At 39.3% G+C, this 19,167-nt stretch overlaps 1 protein-coding gene across 3 annotated transcripts in view; it reads right to left on the bottom strand.

Annotated features, from left to right (window-relative positions):
• Positions 1-275: 275 nt before the first annotated feature.
• INPP4B (inositol polyphosphate-4-phosphatase type II B) overlaps positions 276-19,167 on the bottom strand; it is a 606,962-nt gene continuing 588,070 nt past the window's right edge. The window contains exon 26 of one of the 3 annotated variants that reach the window (XM_059722035.1): positions 276-5,791. In XM_059722035.1, the coding sequence (XP_059578018.1) occupies positions 5,659-5,791 (133 nt within the window). In that variant the 3' untranslated portion in view covers positions 276-5,658. Of the gene's footprint in view, positions 5,792-5,830; positions 7,214-19,167 lie in introns of those variants that run through there. The other 2 variants (XM_059722037.1, XM_059722033.1) reach the window with 2 other exon arrangements.

The following is a 19,167-nucleotide window of genomic DNA, read 5'->3' as shown; positions in this document are numbered from 1 at the left end:
CATGGAGCTGATACCAAATTGAGTACAGAACTAAACTATTTCGACTTCTTAAGATCATTATTGTGAAGAAATATGGATTCCACATCTATCATGTTAGATTATCCCTCTGGGGATCAGCAATTACACAGAGGTATCTTTTTGTTATTATTAACAAATATAAATTCCACCTTAAGCTTAGATGAAAATTGCAATGAGATTGCAGATAGATGGGAAAAGCAAGTTTACTTTTAGATGCTTTCATGAAAATGAAAAATAAATGACAAACACAAAACGTCTGAAACATAAAAAATAAAAGTCACATTTATTTAAATAAAAATATACACACAGTGTACAATGGATATGGCTTACACACAGCAAAACAAAATGATAATTCCTGAAGTACAAAGATAGGAGCTGAGGCTATCTAGCTGTGCATCAGTTTCTCTTCATAAACACAAAGCATGGGATAAATCCTGTTACTTTGCCTCATAAAAGCTGTCCCATTGACTAGCGAGAATATGCAATTTGATCTTTGCAATTACATTAGAATAGGTACACAAAAGGAGACCAAGTACCAGAAGTAACCCGTGATTATATAATTCTTTCACTAAAATCTGAAAGACAGACTATTCATAAAAAAAATGAAAAATCCATAATTTAAAAGTATATATAGTAGAAATATATGCATACCAAATGGAAGACATACAAACACTACTGTCCAGGCGCTAGTTAAGCTACTAGAAGGTCATCAGAACAGCAGCATCCAAAAAAATTCCAACCAAGCAAAACAACCCACCCACACCCAGAGCACCATATTATTTTGCATCCATTAACCAATTCTTCAGATATGCAAACTTCTGATGTTTTCTCTTCCCTGTGTCATCACTGGAATTTGGATAACTGTCTTTTCACAAGCTTTTTTATTTTTACAGTATTGATTCCAAAGCTTGTATGACCAAATAGAACTTTTCATGTTTTAATTTTTGGTTATATACTGTAGCCTCTTTTTAGCTTGCTTTATTTTCTATGCTACTTTTTCAGGAGATAGCATTTGAAAAAAAAGGAAAGTATTTTAAACTTTAAGAAGCTATAAAACAATAAGTTGAATCTTCTAGTAAGAGAAAGCAAAATATGGCTGATGTATTGTATGATTAAGGAAACAAAATACTCATCAATGCACCAAGCTACTGGGAAAATATTTCTTTTTCTAACTATGGAAACAATTGTATGAATTATTTTTAAATATTTAATCTTTCAAGTATGTTTCGTTTTTCCCTTTTAAAGCAGAGTTAATTATTTGAAGCACTTTTTGCTTCATTGTAAACATCTCTTTGGATACACAGTTTCTTTTTAAACTGCAAAAAACCAAAAGTTGAGATGCAAATTCTGTCCAATGGCATGCCAGGATATCACCCTCTTTATGGCAATAAAACATAAATATAGAATCCAATGGCTACAAGTGTTTAAGCGGCCAACTGAAATTAAATATTTTAAAAATGTTCAACTGGCTACATTTATGAACCACACCACTCTGTCCTGTATAATTTTTTTAAATGTGATTCTTTAATAATTACACCAGTAGATGCTCAATATATTAACCACTTTGTAACACTAGCTACCTACAGACTTTGCCAGAGAATCTGTTAGAACTGAAAATAAAAATTAAATTTATTTCCTGAGGACAATAAGATGCGTATTGTGTATTGATCTAAATAAATTATTTGCTGCAGTTCTTTGCACTTAAAACATCAGTGATGAGTTAGAATATTGCCAAGCTTAAGATAACACCATGCGTTTAGATTGATTGATATTTATTTAAAAGTTTAGCACAAAAATATGTTTGTTCTTAATTTTCATTTTTGTACTTGCACTAGAGGCCAATAAGCTGGACATTAACATTCATAGCAAAAAGACCTTGAATCGCTTAACATTATCTTGGCTTCGGCAGGCTTTGTATATTGCTGATTTTTCTGCAGTACGTGCCTTGCTACTGTTTCAATCTGAGCTGCTTTACACAGACATAATGGAATTAGAAATGTTCTCTATTTTCTCATCGTTTAATAAAAACTAAACTATAGACATTAAAATGAATATATTGTTGTGCTAAACTCCTCAAAAGAAGACTGTGGAAGAAAAAACCTGCCTGTATGACAATGTCATTTCTTCATTTATTACACAGTATAACAATTTTACAGTTATCACTGCAAAAATATTACAATGTGGTTTTCTATAAATTGTAAGAAAAAAGGAAAAGCTAAACTGGTTTGCTATGTTAACACTTAGCTATAGTATAAAATATATACAGTTACGGAACAATACACTAAACAAACATCAAAGTGGGAAGCACCTTTGTTCAGACTTCAGCAAGTGATATCCTGCTGACTTTACTCAAACAAGTAGCAACAGTGATTTAAGTAAAGTGTTGGCCTGAAGAAAGCAAGCTGGTTTTGGCTATAAATGCCATATATTTATTCCAATATGGCTGTTTTCTACCCCTTGAAAGATTGTTCAGATCTCAAGACAGAACTTTTCAGACCTTACAAAAGTTAATACAGTGCAAAATCAGAGCATGGTCTGTGAGTCTCCCATTAAGACCTGCCATGTTTTCTTCAATAATACATTGGCAAATATCATAGACGTAGTTCACCCATGGAAATCCACTTGGCCTGGATTACTCCATTGCAAAGCATTTGCTCAAGGCTTTTGGGACTACTAATCCTCTGCTAAATTTACAAGTGGTCTTGGGGGCTTTTGCATGTCCTCTATTGGGACAGGGAGGCATGCAATTCTTGGAGCTACAACCACCAGGTAGTTGCATAGGATTACTTGTGTTAAAAAAAGAAAAAAATACTTAAATTTGGCATTTATGACTACTTGGCCACTCAAATTTGGGGACAAATATTTATCTGGCAAAACCATTAGAGGCCACAAAACCCCTTGGAATCCATAGCAGTGCAAATATTTCACATGAACGTACTGAAGCAGCAGTGCTCATGTTAAGCTTGAAAACTGCATTAGCATTTCTTACAGGGGGCTTATCATTAATCTGTAAAAATGTGTTTCAGTCAAAAACCTGGCATGCAAAGCTTCAACCTTGTCAGATTACAAAGTAATATTTATTCTCTCCCGGACAGCCTAGATACCATCATGTGCACAAAGTTGTGTTTCACTGAAACATCTTTTAATATTGTCTTGGAATATTGAGAATTGATTGGCAACATAAGTTTCAAAAGAATGCGCTGTTGGCATATTTAAGATGAGAAAGGCTAGAAAAATGCGTGTACTTCAAAATTCTGCCTGTACAAGTATGACTCATATAGCTCTTCTGCTTAAAGTAGCCAAACAGAATATGATTATTTTGTAAGGATAATTTAGGTCCCAAATGTTGAGGAAAGATCACAAAAGGAAAGGCCCTGAATTATTTCTTCTGAGGGGGAAAATTCTGTGGACTTTAATTTAGATAAAATGAATGGTGCTTTAGATAAACCACTCTAAAACCTGTAATATTTTTACCTTGCCACAGAATTTGGCAGATTGATCTGAAAACAGTGTAAAAAATCTCTCATTCTTTTCTTAATTCCATGGGATTTTTTTTTCCAGAGATGCATGAGAAATGCAGTTTTACACACTTAGTGAGCACATCCAGTCACCTTTTTATAGTAAACATGTCAAAAAAGATGCGGAGTGTTAATGTGACAGATTCACAGCATAGACTATATTGTTCCTAGGAAGCCATCAGTTCAATAAACCTAGAAGTAACAAACAGATCAGGTCATAATGGTTAATCCATATACAAATACAGATTTACATGACAGACTGTAATGGCCACCTCTTTTAATAAATTACATAGTACTAAAAAGAAAATCCCTTTGGTTTATGTCGGCCCAATCTTAACTATGTACTGTATTTACTGTATTTATGGAAGGTTCTATAACAACTGCAAAGGCTCTTTTGTGGTCTCACATGAAGAGAAAAAAACAACTTCTATATCTTATGACAGAAGAAGACCCCTCAAAAGGAGCCATAAAATGTGAGTAAACCAATTTACCAAAATATTTAAATATCAGTATCACTTGCTTTGAAAAAGCTGTTCATCATGTATATACATTAGACAGATGAAGTCCAAGCTCAATGATGTCCCCAAGAGTTGGGGCAGGAATTCATTCCCTATGTTTTACTAATTGCCCAGAGACCTGATCTTGCAAACATGTTGACATGTGTAACTCCACTCACATAGCAGTTCATTTCCATAACATTACACATTTATATTTTGCAGGATCAGGCTATTGAGTATGTATTTTTATTAAAACAAATACGGTAACAGTTCCTAGTGCATTAGCATTTGTGTGGTTTCTATAACAGCAGAAATTCATTAGCTTGTGTCTTCACTAAATTTTGATTCTGCTAATTATATTTTTCCAAAGAATTTTTAATTTCCATTGTGGTTTCACTTGGATAAAATTATTTTCTTCCTTTCCTAACCTGTTTATACCTTAAATGAAGGGTCTATATAAATGTTAATAATCTTTGAATTAATGTGTTTTTTTTTTTGTTGGGGAGAGGGAGTAATCTGATGCAACTAAAAACCCAAATGACAGCTACACAATAAATATGACACAACTTGAGAAAAGCACTAGAATTCTCAGTCAACACTGAAAATACATCTTTTAAAGCATTGTGTCCATGTATGTGATATATAATCAGCTGTCATACCTAATCAGTCATAGTGCACAGGTTAAGGAGTATTTACATTGATTTTTATGCTTATGTTGGGTTTTGTGCTATAAAAATAATACAATCTTACAGGTATACAGTTTTTTTTCATCCAAAAGATCTGGATTGAGTGATATACAGAAATCACTTTAACTACTGTTAAAATGAAGCTAGAACTGAGGTTTCACTGATCACAGCAACACTGAGTATATGGGTCAAATTCAGGTCACTTTACTCATGAATAATCTGACTCCAATGAGACTAATTTTTAAGTAAAATGAATAGGATTTGGCATGGGTACAGACAGCAAAGAATAATACACCCAAATGAAACTACAGAGGAGAAGAATGTAATTAGCAAATTACATGCTGTAATTACTAAAATTACATTATGTAACTACCAAGCTTCTATAGAGAAGCAAAATATAATTACCAACATAATTTTGACTGGGAGACTAAGATCAGCATTTCTGGAAGAGAGCTCTGTGGGGTTTTGACCATAAGCAGCCAAGACATGCATTTTACCCTTGACTGAGAAGAGCACAACCAACTGGATTTTGCCTCTTCACAGAGTTCTCAGGTACTGGGCCAAGTACCACCACCACCGTGCCTGCCGCCCTTTGAATCACTAACATCAGATCCTGCAGCAATCCACATCATTTTTTCTTCTATCCAAAAATTCATGAGACCTGATTTCTTCTTAGCTTATTTGATCTGGTTAACTTAATCCCTGACACAGAAGGACTGCATATTATTTGGTTTTGAGAACATTCAACCGACCATATTTAGTTAGTTGTGCTTTCTTTCATAGCGACTGACTAGTTTTTATAACTTAAAATAGATGCGGTGATAGCTGACGAAGTTAATTCCTAGATTTGTTACACATTCCCAATTCATGATACACAAACAGCAATTTTATATTAGCTAATTAGCATAGATGTGTGTTCCTGATTACATTTTTGTAAACTTAGGTGTCAGCTTTTCCATATGTCCCTTCTGGTGGTCTGTAGTACTTTGGGAAAGCCATCAGCTGTATCATGTTGAATGCATATTTTCTGCATTTGATATTCTTCAGTACATTCTCTATGCGGCATCCTTCTCTAGTGAAAGGGGAAAAAGTACAACTTCATGAAACACAGAATAAATAAATATGTTTTATTTGTTCATTGCAGAGTTTCAGCAACAGTTGAAGTAAAAATAACAAAAATTGAACTCTACATTTTTGTTTCTCCACAAGTGATGATACATCTTACAAATTAAATCCAAGGCCAGGCCCAATATAGTTATTGCCCTCAGAAATCAGTAATGGGGTTCGTTTGTTTTTAAATATTTGCCCATAAGGTTTAAATAAAGTTTAGTAAAAATTTTTAAATAATTTATTTAATGATATATTTTAATTCTAACTTTAGAAATATATTTGCCTTTTACATCCTTTCATATTTTTTCAGACTTTTTATAATACATGTTAAAGTCTACACGAAGCCCTAAGTATGCAGGTTCTAGGAATAAGGCATTTTATTAAGTCTGGCCCTATAGATTTGTAAAGGAAAGGTTCATTTCTACTTTATTTCAATATGTTTAGCTTTGCAATGAAAAAAGAGAAAATGGCTTTTCAAACAGCCTGATCCAACTCTCTGCTTCATAAAGAAAGGATGTTTGCTCACATACAGTACAAAAGTCACAAGTGCCAAAGTGGTGCATCTAGACACAAACGAGACTTTGTTAAAAAGAATATAAAAGTGTCTTGAAAGTAAAAGCAACCGAAGCAACAATTACAAACAGGCTAATTTAATTACAAAACAGAACTTATTCTATATTTCCATGTAGTTACTTGACAGAAAAGGGTTAGTTGTTGCAAAGTAATAACATAACCTATTTGTTAAACAAAACAGAAGAGTCCATCAGCTAATAAATAACAATGAAAGTAGCACAGTAAAAATTAATCCTACAGATTTGTCCCATCCATGATTCTTAGTTCAGAGTTAGCTTGCAGTGTGCAAAATAATTTTTAACCTTTTAAAATTTTAGACTAAATAGGAGTCTGGAAAGTGGGTTCAAGCTTTCAGGATCCTGTATTTTGTCTTATAGAGAGACACTAATATAAATGATCTTTCTTTGAGCTAATTACAGAGGGAAGCTTTGCCATGAACAAAAAAGCAAAATAATTCACCTGATGCATAGTATACTTCTTAAATTTCAGAAAAAATAATGAAAACACTGTACAATTCAGACATTTGTATCTTTAAGACAAATCCTCTGGGTCTGAAAATGTATAAACCTTACAGAATAATTCTTTTTTAAGTTAGTTTGTTGATGTTTGTAGAAAAGCAAGGGACACAAGTGAAGTTTATTGATATTTGGCTAATAGTAAAGCAAGACTTAAAATAAGCCACACAACCAGCAAGTGTGAGCTGACAAGCAGCAAGGCGACAGGATAGAAGTGACGAGAAGTTGGCTTGTTATCAGTTAGACAGCCTGTCTCGGGATCATCCGACTCATTCAGTGCTCCCTGGGTTTGTCTGCTGTTAAACAGGGGAAGTTAGGAACAAATAGAATAGCGTTTAAATAGCAAAGAAAGCCAACACTTAGGTATTTTGACAACAAAGAGATGCTAAATATGGCCATTGTGATGTGACAGTTTTATGCCAAATAATTCCAAGTATTTTATCCTATTCTGCACTGGAATGGGAAGCACAATGAAATAGCTGACTAGCTGTCTGATATTTTCTAAAGCCATTTAAGTGTATTGAAGCAGCATTCAACAGGTTAGCGGCTATTAATAACAGAATTGAAACAAAACAGACTGTGACTCAAACAAACACATGAACCGATCTGAAGTGAAATAAATGGAAAACACATGGGTTTAGCTAAAAGGAAATAAGGACATAAATGTGTCACAACGTGACATCAGCGATAAAGCAGTGTTTCTGTCCTGTTCATGTGATTTAATTCACACCTGCTTCACTATCTCCTTCTTGTACAGAAGCTCTTTTTGCATGTATACAAGATTATTTTAACAGTCTTTAAAAATAATTGGAACAGGTTTGATTAGTTTCTGCTAACTCTACAGAATAGTTAACTTTAAAAGGAAATAGCAATTTTTAAATACAAATAATTACTTGTTTTTTAATTTGAAGACTAGCCTCTATATCAAGGTCTTCTGAATCTTTAAGAGTTGTGTAGCCACAGTACCGGAGCAGTAAGAATACTTTCAAAGCTTCTTCAGCCATTTCTGTTTTAACCCTTATAGCTCATCCAGATATCCTCTAGTCAGTGGAATTATGGACTAACCCTTTCAACCCCATTAAAGTTATGTTTGCATGTGTTCGCAATTTCTGGTGAAGGTTTTTTTTCTTAGGCAGGCATAAGATTAAAAACTGAATTCACTCTTTTGCCATCATCAGAGAGTCCTAATAATAATTCCAAAGAAAAATTTGCTCAGAAGGATGGATGCTCAAAAAAGCCAAGGTGTCACATTGCAGCACAGCATTTTTCAGACCCACCTGCCACAGCAATATTATTTATTATGAACAAAGATACAGAAAGACTATGATGTTACGGCACTGCCTGTAGCAGGGTGCAAAGAGTGCAGCTAGGCTACCATACTGACTTGTACGGAAGGGCAGACAAGTGCCGGCCTCCTTCTGGCTCATTAGAAAAATTAATACTCACAGAGCTATTAGTCTTTGTACTCAGGTGGGGCAAGGACTGCAATTATGGTTGGGGTGCCAAAGAAGGAGCTGAACAAAAACTGCCACCGAGCAATCATATTTGTAAAAGACTATGGAAGGAGGGAGAGGAAAGAGAAAGAGAAGTACTCCATTTTAAGTCTATGTTGTAGCAAAGGGTAAAAAGGATTCCCAATAGTATTCTGACAACAAAATAAAGTTAAAGGCCCAAAAGCCCATTGATTTTAAAGGCAGCTGGATCAGGCCCTTATTGTGACTATTCATTTTAGTATGAAATGTCGTAAATTGCCTGCAGTGCTTGGCCTGTTGCTTTTGAGTGCCGGTAAATGGCCCTTAATGAAAAAGCTCCGAGACAAAATTTGCACAGAAACTATTCAGAAATGAAGCTGGCCTAGTATGTTATACTGATTTGCTCAGTGCTATGACCTAGATTTACAGGGACATTACTGTATTCTACATCTCTCCAGCTGGATGACATCTCTTAGTTTGTGTCTAACCTAATGACACCCCCCTTCTCTGTTCAAAATGTTAACTTTTATCATGTAGCATCCACACAAGGGACACATTACTTTCTGTTTTCTTTAACATTAATTTCTGTGTCCTTTTTGGAATATACTGCCTTGTATTTCTTTTCTTATCATAATTTCCATGGGAATCTGTAGAAAGGTCAGGCCCTGGGGCAGTCATGTCATCATGTCACCCCCAGTGACCAATGGGATCCTGCCTTACTTGCCCCTCTGGCCTCTCAGGGTCCCACCCTATCTCATCTGCCATGCCTTGAGGTTGAAGTAAAGTGGGGATGTTGCCCTTAAAACATGGGCGACTAGTTCTTAGTCAGCCCCCCCCCCCCGACCAGTCAGCGATCCCATTGACCGGGGGCGGGGGAAGGGGAGGGGGAAGGTCCCCCGTGACCAATCACTGTGGCCACTTCCGGAAGTGGCTGTGGCCGCTTCTGGGAGGCCATGGCACTCCCACTCCCCAGCCGGCGCTTGCAGGGGGGCACCAGTGCTCCCACCTGCCCCCCATGCCCATCACCTAAGCAGTGAACACGGCCAGTCAGGGGGTGCACTGGCACTCTCACGGGGTGCACATGCACCCCGCTGTGCCCCCTACACATCCCTACTACCTTAGGAACTAGTGGGCTTAGGGTAGGGACCTCTCCTTAGGCTCAGCTTGGCCTGCTCGGTTCAGAGTCCTGACCCCACTGCATGTTTCTCAGCCTTCTGGGTACTGACTCAGAGTGCTCCCCCCAGCCTCCAATGCAGCACTTGGCCTTCAGGGCCCCTATCTCACCCTCTCCGGCTCTGGGCCCCTTGGCCCCTGCCTTGTCTGCTCTGGCTCTTGCCCTCATTTTTGGGGGCTTCAGGCCCTCTCTCGCCCTCCTGTCCCCCATGGGGTTTGGGCCTGCAGCCACAGTCTATTTTGTTGCAGGTTTGGATCTTTGGTTTGCATCCCAGTCCTCCTACAATGACAGCAACACACCCCTAGGTACTGGGCACAACCTTCAAGCCTCCACGCACAGCCGCTCCTGGTCCTCCAGTATTAAACTCGAACACAGGCACAAGCAAACTGCTTCCAAACTAAAGTCCTTCTCCAGCTTGGATCTGTCTCACACCACCATATGAACAAATAAGAATATAACCAAAATAACTTGGTTTGGTACCCAGTGCCATGGGGTTTGCTTTTAGCCCCCGGGAGCTCCTTTTCCCTGGCAGGTCAAAACCAGTCTGAGGCCTCAACTACGGTCCTGGTCCTTATGAAGCCTGGGTCGCCTAACCCATCACTTCCCCACCAGGCCTGGCAATCATAGTCCTCATTGGGTTTTCCATACCTGTAATGGGCCCCCTACCCAGGTCCTCCTGCACCTGGGTACCCCTGGCTCTCTCCTCTTTGATAATGAGGTAAGGGGCCCATTACAGAATTCCAGAAGCTTCTGCCCTTGCCATTTCCCAATCTTTTGGTGACCTGATGGTTATATGCTATCACCAACATGCTACTGATTCACAGACTTAACTTCTGACATATCACTCAATCATTCAACAATACATGTCTGTCTGTCTCACTGATGGCTCCTGCTATGTGTCTTTTGCCATCAAATTCATAATAGACTCAAGGCACAAAAGACAGACTGGACTATTCTTTGTCTACTTTATCCATCAACAGAGGTGAAGTACATAAGGTTGTCAGTTTGCACCAGCACTGCACATATTGTTTTAATTGATTTTAATTGGGTAGAGTGCAGAGCTTTACATGCTGTTATTTCATGAACACAGTTCCTTTATTTATTTTGGATGGTCAGTTCTTTGTTGGTCTGCACCTCAGTAACTGAGTTGTATTCTTTCATCTGTACTTCTAGAGCTCCCATTAGGATCACTGGGATTTGTGTGTGTGTATCAACAGGAATATAGCTAAAAGGTCTAACACTCCACAGCAAATTTACTCTTTGATATATATTAAAAAGCCTGAATATTGCTTAAATTTACATAATAGATATTATATTTTACCCCATGTTATCATGCTTATTTTATATTATTTTAACCCATGATACCCCATGTTATCAACAGTTGATGTGCTGGAATTCTATTCCAAGGAATTAATCACCTAACACACATTTATTGTATACATGATACAATAAGAAATATTGTCAAAGCAGAGGACAGGAGAGTACTGTCTCAATCCATTATGAGGTAACTCAATTGAATACTAAGTAAAATATCCAAATACACCTTTATCTTAACACAGGTATTTTCTCAGATGCTACTAAAAGTAACCTACTGCAGCACCAATGTGGATTTCAGTGTCCTTTGCAACAGGGAGTTGGCCAAGCGAAGCAAAGACTTACCCTCAACTTGATAGTATTTTTTTCCCTGTCTGTCTGTCCAGGATGCAGTGACTCTTGAACACTGCTCCCACTGTTAAGTGCTGTCCCATAAAAACCCTGCCAGCTTTGCACACAGCATCTTGGTATTCATGGGTGACTGGTGAATGTCTGTGGGGGGCATCAGATCGCCAACGGGGGGGGCAGTCCCCCTGTGGTTGATCGCAGACCAATCACCGAGTGCAGAACCACCAGTGGCGAAAAAGGACGTGCACTTCCACTCGCACTTCCGGTTTCATGGCTGGTGCTTCCAGGGGGTGCACGGCCAATGCACGTGCATCCCCTATACGTCGCCACTGTTAGTATTCTGAGGGACAAGTCTTTCATCATTAGCAACCGTAGATCATGTGTTTAATCATACTCAACCCCTTTCAAAGGACGAGTCATGGCTTCTGCTCAGCACGCAAATGATCTATGGGAGTAGGGCTCAGTGAAATGTAAGTGATATGAGAAAAGGAAGGGACAGGTAGTTTCTTTCTAAGGAACCTGAATAAAAGTCAGTCGCATCATAAAAAAAAAACTGACCAAAAGCCCATAGAGCTCAAGGGAAGGACTAAACTGACCATCACTGGCTTTGAATCAGGTTCTGCATATACAGCTGAAGAACAAAGAACTCTTCTCTGCCAGATCTCCTCACCTAACAGTGTCAATGATCCTGGTCAGGGATCTTTTAGAATTTTTGTTTGCTTTGGTTCTTGCTTTCCTCTGGAGGCTGACCTTTTCTTGGAAAATTACACATCCAGCAAAGGCTCTCATTTTGCACTTGAACAGCATAGAAAAACAAGCAAAACTTTCTGCTGATTTGGGCCCAGAATTACACCCTCTCCTACATCCTAAATTGTTCAGAAAAATTGTTAAATCCTGTGAAAAGGGCAGAAGCTATCAGGAGGTTAAGTCTCAGCTGCAATGCGGGGGAATAACAGGGAGCTGCATGCTACTTCCCTATTCTCATCTGACTGACCCAGCAGAGGTAAAAGCTGCAAATGGGCAGATTTTACTTATGCTTTGGTTACAGGCTTCCCTCAGTAGAGAAATCAGATGTAGCAAATCCTTGCTCTGCCATGTCCCCATCCAACTTGGCAGACTGGAGTATCCTAATTAAAAAAAGGTGCAGTTTTAAACCCTGTAAAATTATGAAGTGTGTGAACGTGTCTGATTTCACTAGTTACTGATCTGTTACTGATTCAGGAACTCCTAAAGAAGTGCAATTCTCTCCAATACTGCATTTTTGCTGAATGTATTGAAATCTGGAAAGGTCCTCTCCGAGAGGGTTGGAAACGAAAGTATATCCTGAAATGCACATTTTGAATGTATGAATATGTTTCATTTTCAGAACCTGAAATGGGCAAACAGTTTTATCTGGGCCCCAGATTACAGAAGGGAAATGTAAAGTATTTGGTTTACATTTTTTCCAAAGCCCCAGATGAACAAGCCTAGGATTCTCAGTTGTCATCCGCCCAGTCACCCATACTGCCTCAGAGCACTGAATCTATGCCAAAAAGCATAAATGAGTTTCAAGAAGCCCAAGTAAGATTTTATTTCACAGCTGATTTGAGATGCAATGTCTTTTGGGGGAAGGGGTGAGAGAAGAGGGGGAAATGAAGAGCATGAAGCTCATTAACCATCAATACCTGGGGCTGCAAGTGCCTCTTCAACCTTATAATCCTATTTTATATAATTTTATTTCAGGTTCTTTTACCTGAGGCTACCACCAAATCCATCCAAAGGATGGATCATTTTAATCTGCCTTCCATTTCATTTGGTTATACTAGGCGCATCTACACGAGACAGTTAATGCTCATTGGACTAATTATACTGCACATCAGCGTGGCTGGCAAAAGCCGTGCTAATGCACAGTAAACTTAGTTCAATGAGCATTAAGCATCACAAAAAACCCCGTTCATTTATGCTAATGCACAGTAGCACTGATTACAGTGCATTAAATAGTATCTATTATTACAGGAACTAAACTTAAGGTGCTGTAATTATGGCACATTAATGAATGTGTAGAAGTGCCCACTATTTCCTACTGGAGTAGCTTTACATGCCTACTACCAAGTGAAACTGGCAAAGAGCCCCTAAGCGCTGTAGATGAGAAAATGAAAGAAGTAAAATACTTCTCATAAGCACATGTAACTCTCAATGAAGTCAACCATGAATGTGAAAGCAGATGCTGGCCCTGGATTATCGCACTGTTTTGTATATCATATTGATTCTTTTTATGTGGTGACACCTTTTATTTCTTTGGAACAAATATGTCTCCTAGTGAAACTTCACCAGCTCCCCATTCAGTTACATCAGTGGATTAGCTGCATTCAGCAACTGCTTATACGAACTACAAAAGTGTTGTAGTTCAGACAAAGGCAAGATCTACGAACTGTTATTAGTATAGGCTCAACCAAACCAGAGGGTTAGCAATGCTGAGGAACCCAATGATCACTGCACATGTTTGTGGCCATTTCAAAGCAGTCCAGTGTGGGGTAAGGGATTTATAAATCCCTCCACTGTGGCTGCGTCTACACAAGATGCTTACTGCAAAGTAACTACTGTGCAGTAGCATCGTGTGGCACAAATCATGACACGACCCTACTGTGCAGTAGTAACGAGCTACTGTGCATTCAGCATCACCATGCGGGGATGCTACTGTGTAGTAGCTCCAGTTACTGTGCAGTCATTTAGTAGGGCTATGCGAAATTTCGGCAGCTGTTTCATTTCGGAGGTGTTTTGGCCTGTTTTGGTGCCTGAAGCACCAAATCTGAAATGAAATGGAAGGCTCCGAAACATCTCTGAAACTAAACAAAACCATCCAAAAAGTTTTGTAAATGTTTTAGATGTTTTGGAATGTTTTAGAGGAGCCCCTGGGAATAGTTCGGCACAGCCCCTTTTAAAGTGCTGGGAGGCTGGGGCCAGGTGGGGGATGCGGCCGGGCAGGGCAGCCATGGGGGCTTCTCCCGTGGCTTCCCCCACTGGAGCAGAGGCAGGCACAGCCAGAGGAGCCGTGGGAGAACTTGCAGCCACCCGGCTGTGCCTGCCTCTCCCCGGCTGCTCTGAATCTCCGAATCAGCACCGACACTCCAAAACAGATTTGGCTGAATCAAAATGGAACAGCGATCTAAAACACTGAAACAAACCACTCTTCCTCTGAAATAGCCGAATCCAAAACTGAAACAAAACATAGCCATTTCGCTCAGCCCTATCATTTACTACTTGGGTATGCAAGTACTAAATGACTGCTGTAACAACTGTGCAGTCAGTGTGTTATGTAGACATGGCCAGTGAGGACTATATAAATGCACTGTAACTATTTATACAGAACCAAAGCAATTAACCTCCAACAGGTTCTGCAACTTTGCTCCTGAATCAGTAATACAGAAGTTATGAACCTGAACCATCCAGCTATCTATTCAAGGACTGAGGTGACCACAGTCTCAAATGGAGAAGTTTTGACATTAAGAAACACCTGAAAGATGTACGCATTTGGAGTTTTAGCTGTGTTTCTAATGAGAGATTTGACATAATGGTAATTTCATACACTGGAGGTCTAATGGACTAATTGTTTAGATTGTTACTGGTATTGTGTATAAAAACACAATATTGCTTAAATGCCTACACCAGGTGTTGGCAACCTGTACCTCATGGGCCAGATCTAGATTCAGCCTGCAAAGGGATTGGCTCTAACCCACAAAACCTGATCTGGTCTGGTTTTTACTATGGTTTTTGCAGCCTTTTGATCTACTCTGTTTTGATAATGGGATGTCAATAGCCCCTGGGAACTCTAGCCGCCTGCCTGGAGTGCTGCCTCTGCTCATTATTGCTTAGAGGGGCTGGAGGGCAATTTCAGGCTGTAATGGCAGCTGGGTCACAAGCTGCAGTCAGCATTAGTAAAAGGTTGCTGACCCACTCCTAGTGCCCCCTGCCCCATCCCAGATAATATCAAAAAGTCACTGCAAATTAACAGACCACCATAAGACCAGCTGATTTACAAAAACCATTTTGGTCCCAGACAAATATTCAGTGGAGATAGGATAGAAGATCTTTTGCTAGGAGTATGAGACTATTTGTTGGGTACCAGGACCTCAGTGACTGCAAAATTTAAAATGCATTTTAACAAACTGCAAATTCTAACCTTCATTCTATCATTAAAATATATCATTGCTGTTGTGATGGGATAGGTTAAGAATGTAAAACCAGACACTGACAGATGAAGCAGAAGGCAGCTCTATATCATGCTGACCATATTTCATAACTGGAGAAAAGTCAAGCAAACTGGCTTGAATTAACAAAGCCATACAAGGAAAACTAAATTATTTTAAGTGACTGACCAGACAAGCACTGGCTCTGTAGAAAGAATACAAGTGTGTAACAAAAATCAATTTATCCCAGTGTTTATTTGTGTAACTCTGTTGGGCAAATGTTGTTCTCATTAACATAAAGGAATAAAAGCACTGGCAGTCAAGGCTTCCTACCAAGATCTGCCAACATATCTTGGCTGGGATTCTCTAATGGGACTAGAGGAGTTAGGTGTCCAATTCTGATTACCAGTCAATGGAGCTAAATGATTAATGCTCATTTATGGTTTTGAAAAATACCCCTTGATGGTCCTCATCTGGAAAACACCTTGTATTGTCTCCTACTTTATGCATTGTGCCTACCAGTGGCCACATACTGTATTCACCCAAATACAAGATGATCCTGAACGTAAGATGACCCCCGCCCACCAGTAATTAGTTTCTACACATGGAAGATTTATAAATGTATTATAACTTTCCATGTAGGGACACTTATTTTTGGAGAATCATCTTAAATTTGCTCCTACCCACTGCCGATGGGGTGGGGGAAGTTATGAGGGAGGCAGTACTGGCACAAGCAGTGAGGGACAGACAGTGGGGGAGGCATGGGAAGAACATGGTAAGGGCAGGGGGGGAGGCAGTGTGAAGGCAGTGGGACAAGCAGTGAAAGAGGCCGGCAGATTGCCCCCTGCTGTCTGCCCCCCAGTTACCCCTCAGTGTGCATGCTCCTTCTCCCCACAGCCTCAGACTTCCCCAATTCCCCCTTCTCCCCCCATCTTCCCTCCACACTGCTTCTGATTCCTGCAGCCTCATGTCCCCACTCCCCTTCCTTTTTTCTCTCCCTCCTGAAGTCTCTTCCCCCACTTGTCTCTCCACTCCCCACTTACTTTTTCTCTATGCCTGCAAGCTCTGTCACTGATGTAGCCTGGGGCATGGAGCATGGCTCCAGATTGGCCCTGTAGCAGTCATGCAGAGCTGGCACTGCTGTTCTAGCCCAACTGTGTAGCAGCAATGCAAGCTCCCTACTGCTACTGCTATAGTACTACTGCTATAGGACTGCTCTGTGCCCCAGACTACAGCCGGGATAGAGCATGCCAGTGCAGAGCAATGGTAAGGAGGAATGCAACAGTGTGGGGGGAGAGAGGGAGAAGTGGCGCATGGGTGGGGAGAGGGCTATGGAGACTAGGGTCTGTGGGGAGAGTGGAGACCATGGATAGGTAGCAGAGGAGGGCAAAGGAGAGTTGGCTGCTGTGGCTCCAGCTCCTGCTCCAACTCCAGCCCCAACACTGGCTTGGGGCCACAGCTGCAGCAGTTGCCTGCTCTTCCTCCCCTCCACCTTGAGCTCAATTATAAGGCAAGGGGTTCCCCCCCCCCCCATGTTAAATAGGGTGAAAAAAAAAACATCTTTCTAATCTAGTAAGTACAGTATACCATGTGATCTCCACTGAATATTAGGAAGAAACCAATAAAATTCCTTCTGTCTTGAAACATGGGGAGATTTGTGCCCAATATCCAAAAATGAAGTATTTTTCGTGTGTGTGGCTGCTACTGTGAGATGACTGTGTGTATATTCCACACACAACAGACCCAAACCATTTTTTTCCCATTTTTTTGGTTCATCCAGAAAACCAAGATCTCCATTTTTCACGCTACTCTAATTATAACATATTATTAACTACTCTAAGAATAGCAACAAAAGTGTAATGATTCATTGAAAGGCATAAGTGATTCAGATATAGATAATTGCTGAGTTATAACAGAAAAATTCACAGTGAAATACTGGCCCTACTAAAGTCCAAGTGAGTTTTGTCTTTGACTTCTTTAAGGTCAGGATTTCACACTCAGGTGGCACATCTACAAATGTCCCTATGGTGCCATTGTTACTGCACCATCATTTAGTACTTCCTAAATGATGGCACAGTAACAGCCTGTACCACGCCATGCTGGAGGTGCACGGTTATTTTTAGTTGCTATGTTGCCATAACAATGCACTATACTGAGGAAGTACGTTGCTACGGTAACATAGCTGTGGCATCACGGTTTGTGCCTGCCAACGCTATGTCACTATAGCGTGTTGCGTGTAGATGTGCCCAGTGGCTCATATAGAACACATACTAAATTTTCTTTCAAATTAATACATACGCTAATTTTAAATGTAAAATATTAAAAATTATGGCCTCTAATATTCACTCTTTTCTACTGTCACAGCATTCAGGCTACTGCAAAATCATGGCATTAGCCACTTAAGGGGTCACTTTCAACATAAAAGATCAGTTTTGGGAGGTGATACTTGACTAACATAACCTGTGATGTATTGCAGACAAATCTATAATATCAAAGGTCTAAATCATAGCCCAGTTGCCGCTGATAAAAGGCAAGATGTCAGCCCAACTCCTCTGAATAAAATTTACTCTAAAAGGCCTTAACCAGGTTCTTATACCAATTGCAGGATGTTGAAAGGCAAGTTTTAAGTCTTAATACTGTAGCCCTAGAGAAAAATACAAGATCTCTTCCAAGACCACTGAACTGATGTACTCTTCTATAATTTTATACAGCCCTACATAATGTTATGTCAGGAACAGGACATTACCCATTTTATTACCTCCTTGTTTCTAATCTGCAAACTTGACTCAGTATCAAGACCATCACTTTTTTTTTTCTATATTAGTTTTTCTTATAAATCACATTTATTATTCTTTCTGATTGATCAGGATGTTAAATCTTCTTACCAATGTGATGCAAAAGCTTTGTCCTACTTTGAAGTATAGAATTTACTATTTTCTATTATTATTTATCAATGTAGTTGTTTCCATTTAAACATATAATTCTGAAAATGTTGGGCACTTTTACCAGTACAGAGGTAGCCTGATTCAGTAAAAAAAACCTTGGAGTCACGCCTATACATGTGCTCAAGGGAGCAGGGGGGTGCATTTTAATTACAGCAGTTCCCAGGAAGTCACATGTATTAAGCCCCTGTGTGTTTAAAAATGGCCATGGGAAGCTTTAAATAAAGCTCATTTTAAACCCATGGGGGCTTATACATGTGATGCTAGAGTGTTCTGACTAGAACATGGAGCAGACTCGATGAATCTGACACGTTCTAATTAGCACATGTATAGGCACCCTAGGTTCTCATCTCTGGTCAGTAAGTTTGGGCATATCACTTAACTCTTTGTGTTCCTCTGTTATCTTAACTTTAAAGTGGGGATAATTATTATAATAGACTTGTTGAGCTTCTTGTTTGGAGTGAGAAGTTAGGATTACCACAGTGTAAAATGTTCAGGACAAAATTTCAGTTCTTACCTGGCTTGGAACTTTATTATAAAACCTGAAACTCAGTTCAACCTGTTCTTAATTTTCAAGTAAATCTGTCCTGCCTGATGAATTTATGAAGATGCCAAACAAATCTCTGGTTTCTCTGTGACCTGTAACCAGGCTAAGTTTTTGGGTACACTTCAAAAACATATGAGTCTACAGAATTGGAATAATATTTTTCTTGCTTAAGGGGATGACATGAGAAATAATTAGTACGCCGATGTTTTCCTCTCAAATACAATTCTGCTTGTTGTAATGGAGTTTTACCAAAAACTTATTTTTTTATTTTGGCCCACTGTTTATGT

The sequence above is a fragment of the Alligator mississippiensis genome, chromosome 2 (genome assembly GCF_030867095.1).
Source record: "Alligator mississippiensis isolate rAllMis1 chromosome 2, rAllMis1, whole genome shotgun sequence".
NCBI classification, from domain to species: Eukaryota; Metazoa; Chordata; order Crocodylia; family Alligatoridae; genus Alligator; species Alligator mississippiensis.
Note: the sequence above shows the minus strand (reverse complement) of the source record. Positions and strands in the feature narration are given on the sequence as shown.